The sequence below is a fragment of the Nicotiana tomentosiformis genome, chromosome 4, assembly GCF_000390325.3.
Source record: "Nicotiana tomentosiformis chromosome 4, ASM39032v3, whole genome shotgun sequence".
Classification (NCBI taxonomy): Eukaryota; Viridiplantae; Streptophyta; class Magnoliopsida; order Solanales; family Solanaceae; genus Nicotiana; species Nicotiana tomentosiformis.
The window spans coordinates 79,811,345-79,818,562 of record NC_090815.1 but is presented as its reverse complement, the minus strand read 5'-3'; the positions used below and the strand labels follow the sequence as shown (position 1 = coordinate 79,818,562).

General features: G+C 39.5%; 1 protein-coding gene across 1 annotated transcript; it reads right to left on the bottom strand.

Moving 5' to 3' along the window:
* Window positions 1-626: 626 nt before the first annotated feature.
* On the bottom strand, window positions 627-2,210 carry LOC104112441 (GRAS family protein RAM1-like). The gene has a single exon (XM_009622369.4). It carries the CDS (start codon window positions 2,094-2,096, stop codon window positions 699-701), a length of 1,398 nt encoding a protein of 465 aa, XP_009620664.1. The 5' UTR covers window positions 2,097-2,210; the 3' UTR covers window positions 627-698.
* Between the last annotated feature and the right edge of the window lie 5,008 nt (window positions 2,211-7,218).

The following is a 7,218-nucleotide window of genomic DNA, read 5'->3' as shown; positions in this document are numbered from 1 at the left end:
CAGCTATAACTCACATACTAACGGTGAGTGTGAAGACCACTTCTGGAGTGAACCACCTTTATTTGCTTTCTCTACTTTTCGCAAAGACATACTAGGGACTGCTTCGTTAAGACCGGAATGTAATAACTTTCTTTAATTTCCTGCATAATAATAATATTTCGCCTTCAAGCAAAAAAAAACTTAAATTTTTAAATGAGGTAACACAATTCAACAAAAATCACAGGTCATTTGTTGATGATCATATTGAGATCTGAGATATGCTTTACATGAAATTATTTTCATATTTTGAGTGTTATAAAAAGTATTGTTCTCATGTTCTCATTATTCACCATATATATTATCTTATGCCCATAATCAAATTTCCAAGTTGGTAAATAATTAAAGGTGGTAAACTTAGCACAATCTTTATATTATTTACAGCCAGGAACATCAAGCCAAAGAATATTTTATATGATGCAATTCACGCTATCAATCATATTATTGTTAGCGAAATATGTCTGATTGGTACACTTTGGATCTATTACTGGTGTTTAATCGGAAAAAAGTTTACTTGAGGTATCTAAATAAAAAATCATGGCAACTTAGGTGTCTCCGTATATGTATTCAGCCAAAAGGAGAAGAATATATTTCATAGGAAGTTCCAATATATTTTTTCATAGTGAAGGAAAAAAATTTGAATAATAATGTTAGAATAGTTTCTACAGTACACAATGCCATGCAGATGCAGTTACAATAGACCTATCTTGCCATGCTAGAGAAATAGCTCTTGGATCTTCCGTTTCAAATATCCTAAACCCTCCATTTCCTCCATCAAGTTGTATTGGGGAAGAATGACTTCTGATTTTCAAAAGTAACTTTGCTTGCATTATATTCTTAGAACTTAATGGAAGTCCTAAAAATCCATGGCTTTCCATTCTTCCTTTCCATGTCTCCATTTGCTCATATCTTGATAAGAAATTGTTATTTTTTTCATAGTTCAACACATTCTTGATCTCTTTCCCAAGATGGTTTTTTTCAATGCTCAATCTTTCAATACTATCAATTGGTAAGCAATCATCCAATGAGTCGAACATGGCTGCAAAATAATGCAATGACTCCATGAATCTTGGCAAGAAATTTTGAGGGCTTTTGCATCCTTCTTGTTCCACTATGGTGACAATTGAAGGGCAAAGGCTATGGACTTCTTTCAACGTGTAGGAGATCTTGGAATAACTGCTTAATGAGTTCAAATGAAAGATAAAATTTACAGCTAATGTTTCATTCTTCCTTTTTGTTAGGTTACTAAGTTTCGATCCACTTAAAATCCCTTGAAACTCAAAAGATAAATTTCGAAAACCCTTTGCAAAACTGACAAGCCTTGTCTCGGTTTCTCTCAATTCATCGATTGTTTTTCCATAGCCAGTGATCTTGAGAGAGATTCTATTAGATGTGGTTGCATTTTCAGAGAGAGATTGAATAAGAGAAGGCCATTGGAATCCATAGGATATGGCAAAGTCAATAACATGCAAGAATCCATTGTTGGTATTTTCTTCTTTTTCAAATGCTTCAAGAATGGCTTGGTTAGATGTGAAATGAGCAAATTGGTAAAAAGGAGAGACCTTGTAGAATTCAGTGAAAGCCAAGAACTCTTCTTCTTGTGTAGGAAGCTTTATTATCATGTCATAAAAAGGCGAATTTCGCGTTAATAGCCTCGCTATTAATCCATCAGCAAAATAGGCAGCAACCCTTTGGACAGAATCTCCAAGTAAGGAAACATTTTGGTATAATTCCTGAAGATTTTCCACAGCTGAATCAATGCTATTTTCATCAACTGCTGTGGCAGAAATAAGCAATGAATGGATTAGATGAAGCCCTTTTCCATCTTCAACCACACTACCCTTTTTCTTTACATCTATTTTTAGCATGGCTTCTCTCAACTCCAAAAGCCTAAATATTTTTCCTTCACAATAATTACTTTCATTCAAATCCCAATTGTTGATGAAAGCTAATTCCCTCCTCTTCCTCTTCTTGATCTTTTTCCTCTCACAACATGAATTTGTTACTATAGCAAGTCTAAGACACAACAATTCTTCCTCATGATCAACAATATCTCCCATCTTTGCTTGTTTGTATATTGATAAGAGATGAGAGAGGGGCCGTTTTATAGGAGGACCAAAAGGCAGCTTTATATAAGGGGAAAATGTAAGATGGGGATTAAATTATCTTGGAAAATTCTTTCTTGTCATTTTGTGACAATAGTAGTAGGACAATGGGCAGCTATATAAAGAGTACTCGATTGTAATAATCAATTTTTTTTTTAATTAATACAAAGGATTGAAGGGTATCTTTTTGTTGGAAAAATAAAGTGTTCAATATCAAGATCAAACTGTAATTTGTTTTTCCCTTCATATTATTTTCTTTTACCATTTATTCTTTGTGAATTGTCTTTCAATATGAGCAGGCTTATATATGCTATCTTTTATTTTTTATTAACTATTTGATATTCGAAATTACTGATCCGATTAAGTTGAATATGTGTTATGTAAAGCGGAAAAAAAGTACGACATCCTACAACGAGTTTTTTTTCCCCTCTCAAAGCTCGAATTCGAACCTGCAATTGAGATTTGAGAGTTTAAGAGATCTCATCCACTCCCTACACGTATGTATCATGGTGATGTTTTAATTTTTCTGTTTTGCTTACTTTTGGTTGTTCGGAAAGCAAGAAAGATGCTAACTTGAAACAGACAAAAAAACAACTGAAACAAATTATATATCTAACCTACCGTCCTCATAAAGACAAGTCTTTTGTATAATTAGCAAGAAGACACATTTCCTCCTCCTTCTAGATGCTTTCTACCAAATGCCTTAATAATTTTTGGGGTTGGGTTTTCCATTTTTATGGACAAGAACTGCTTTTTTGGCCTTATCCCACGTTAACTAATCTTATCATATAGTCTAAGATATTAGTTGCAGTCCACCTTAATTAAAGTTGTCATTATCTGTGAATTTTATTCATATATTCCCCCTCCTCCTCCTCCCTCTCCTTCAAATAGATTCCATTTTATTGCAACTTTACTTATTCTATAATTCTTGTGAAATGCGAGGGGCGTCTGCGTTTCAGAAAACAACAAAAATATCAATCTTTTTTTTTTTCTTTGAAGTGTTCTATTCAAATTTTGTTTGAAGTCAAATTGAAAGTTTAATATGTATGATTGCTGAAAGTCCTAAACTAATGAAAGGGATGTATACAGTCGAAATCGAGCTCGCCTACGACATGGTGGGTCAGGCTCGGAACTTGGCAATAAAGGGCAGAAAATTGACTCTAAGTCCCACCGGACTAGAACCCGGGGTCAGAACGCCTAACTTCGAGAACATTGTGTCTGTGATCCCGGAGTCGACCATAACCACGAACGAGCTCGAAGAAACATTGTTAGCATAACCAATAGAAGACCGAAATATTCGTGACCGGTCGGATATTACGGCGGAAATCTCGGCACGTATCAATAAGGAACCGACAATCACCAAATCAAGAGATTTTTTTACCTTATATAGAATTGTACCTAAAATAGGATTCCTCTACTATATAAAGGGGGTCTGATAATTCATTTAGCAGATGGTAACACGCATTCTAAAGCAATACATCATTATTCTCTTTAAGCTCTTATTCTTCTGTGTCTTGATATCGATCGAAGTACATTCGGCCCGAGGGTGGCTAACCTTCCAAGGCTGAAATTACCCAATTCGTGTGGTTTGCATTTACTTTACCATCATTTATTTCGATTGCAATCTAATTCATCGTTTTGTGTCAAGTTAATCTACGTATCCTTAAAATCACTTACAAATTTAATTGTTATCCGATTTTGAGGGTAAACAGTTTGGCGCCCACCGTGGGGCTAAGGATAATAGTGATTATTTTGATACAAATCTCCATAACACTCACTTATTCTTTGAAGTGTCTCTAATTTCAGGATTAAACTCAAAATATCGAACTCCCAATCAACACCCTTATATGTTGACAACGAGTCTGGTCATCACGGTGAAAATAACATAGCGCCCGGTGACGAGGTACCGCTCGTTGATCCCATCAGAATTTCGGTCGCAGACCCAATTGATGCTAATTCACATGTGGCTATAGACACAAACCTGCCTATTGACCCTGAGAATAACATCCGTGGTGGAACCCGATCGACAGCTCAAAATACACAAAATATTGGAGGAGACGGGATCAGTCTACGGGTGATCTTCGAAATGTTGCAGGCTCAACAGGCGGCGATAGCTTAGTTACAGAACCAAAGTCGCGCACCGAGCAGAGTTGAACCCGATTCATCCCAGGAAGTCACCTGCAGGGATGAACCGTTCGTAGAGAGGTCGAATGAAAACAAATCAGGGACTGACCAAACAGGTAGAATTAGGGGAGAAGAAAATCAAAGCTAATGACAAAAAGGTGGAAACCTACAACTCCAGGGTCGACCAAATCACAGGAGCACTACCAATATTTAAAGGCCTGGATTCCAAGAAGTTCGTACAAAAACCATTTCCTCCGAGCGTAGCTCCAAAGCCGATCCCTAAGAAGTTCCGCATGCCCGAGATTCCTAAGTACAATGGGATGATCGACCCAAATGAGCATGTAACCTCCTACACTTGTGCCATCAAAGGGAACGACTTGGAGGATGATGAGATCGAGTTTGTCTTATTGAAGAAGTTCGGAGAAACCCTGTCAAACGGAGCCATGATATGGTACTATAACCTACCTCCTAATTCTATTGACTCGTTTGTTATGCTTGCAGATTCCTTCGTAAAAGCACATGCCGGAGCTATCAAGGTCGAGATCAGGAAGTCAGACCTCTTCAAAGTAAAACAGAGGGATAATGAAATGCTCAGAGAGTTTGTGTCCCGATTTCAAGTGGAGAGAATGAACTTACCCCCGGTTGCGAACAATTGGGCCGTTCAATCTTTCACTGAGGGACTCAATGTTTGAAGCTCGGTGGCTTCACAGCAGTTGAAACAAAACCTGATAGAATATTTGGCCGTTACTTGGGTCGATGTGCATAACCGGTATCAATCAAAAATCAGAGTTGAAGATGATCAACTTGGGGCCCCTTCGGGATTTGTTTATCCCGTCAGAGCTATCGATAGAGCCAAGAGGGACATTGATCATGAACCGAAACCAAGCAGGGATCGTTATCAACCGTACAATGGGGATCGAAGAAGTAACAGATCCGGGAGAAATACCATAAAAAGTTAAAGGAAAAGTGATTGAGGTCAAAGTAACCGGGGACTCATGGGCAAGAACGGTTTCGACAGGCCTATCGGGCCTAAGGAAACACCGGGGTTATCGGAATACAACTTTAACATCGATGATGCTGCCATTGTATCATCTATCGGACGCATCAAGGACACCAAATGGCCTCGACCTCTACAATCTGATCCAACCCAAAGGGATCCTAACCAGATGTGTAAATATCATGGCACTCACTGCTAAAGAACGGAGGATTGCCGACAGTTGAGAGAGGAAGTAGCCCGACTGTTCAACAATGGGCATCTTCGAGAATTCCTGAGCGACCGAGCCAAGAATCACTTCAGGAATTGGGATTCTAACAAACAGCCCGAATAAGAAGAACCTCAACACATCATTAACATGATCATCGGTGGGGTCGATGTCACTCAGGGGCCGATGTTGAAGCGCACCAAAGTATCCATCACAAGGGAAAAACGGACTCGAGATTACATACCGGAAAGAACCTTGTCTTTCAACGATGAGGACGCGAAAGGGATCATGCAGCCCCACAATGATGCACTGGTAATATCTGTACTCATAAATAAATCTCGAGTTAAGCGTGTGTTAATTGATCCAGGTAGCTCGGCCAACATCATCCGATCGAGGGTCGTGGAATAGCTCGGTCTACAAGATCAAATCGTGCCTGCAGTCCGGATTCTGAACGGATTCAACAAGGCATGTGAAACCACTAAGGGGGAGATAACATTACCGGTGAATACCACCGGGACCATCCAGGAAACTAAGTATTATGTGATCGAAGGAGACATGAGGTACAACGCTTTGTTCGGGAGGCTATGGGTCCACAATATGAGGGCGCTGCTCTCGACTCTACACCAAGTGTTAAAATTCCCAACACCAAGTGGGATTAAAACAATCTACAGAGAACAACCAGCTGCAAAGGAGATGTTTGCAGTCGAAGAGGTGATTCCATTATCCGCACTTGCAACGTCAAAGGGGCCGAGTTCGATCACAAAGCAAGAAGCTAAATAGCAACTACCGACACCATCTCCGACCCAACCGGAGAAATAGGGGACTGATGAAGACGATGATTACGGGGTTCCCAGGTCTTTTATAGCCCCCGATGATTCTGACACCACTAAATCGACGGTCGGGGAGGTGGAATAGGTCATATTGATTGAGCATCTACCCGACCGTAAGGTATACCTGGGCACGGGGTTAAGTCCCGAGCTCAGAAAAAAACTCATTCAATTTCTTATAGCTAACATAGATTGTTTCGCTTGGTCCCACCTTGATATGACAGGGATCCCGCCAGAAATAACCACTCACAAGCTAAGCCTGGACCCGAAGTTCCATCCGATCAAGCAGAAGAGGATGCACCAGTCCGAGGTCAAACATGCTTGCATCAAGGACGATGTATATAAACTCCTTAAAATAGGGTCAATTCAGGAGGTTAAATACCCGGATTGGTTAGCGAACGTAGTGGTAGTCCCTAAAAAAGAGAATAATTTGAGAATGTGTGTAAATTATAAGGATTTGAATAAGGCATGTCCCAAGGACTCCTTCTTTTGCCCAACATCGATCGCATGATCGATGCCACGGCCGGCCATGAGATCTTCAATTTTCTCGATGCCTACTCCGGGTACAACCAAATATGGATGAATCCACGTGATCAGGAAAAAACCTCTTTCAACACTAAATAAGGCACATACTGCTATAATGTGATGCCATTTGGATTAAAAAATATCGGTGGCACTTACCAATGCCTAGTAAACTGGGTGTTCGAGGAACAAATAGAAAAATCAATGGAGGTTTACATTGACGATATATTAGTTAAGTCCCTGCGAGCAGAGGACCATTTAAATTATTTATAGGAAACCTTCAGCATATTGAAGAAATACAATATGAAGCTGAACCCGGAGAAATGTGCATTTGGAGTTGGGTCAGGTAAATTCCTCGGATTCATGGTATCCAACCGGGGAATCGAGATCAACCCCAACAAG

What these genes read in the sequence shown, in the direction of transcription:
- LOC104112441 (XM_009622369.4), bottom strand. Translation starts at nt 2,096, where the DNA reads ATGGGAGATATTGTTGATCATGAGGAAGAATTGTTGTGTCTTAGACTT.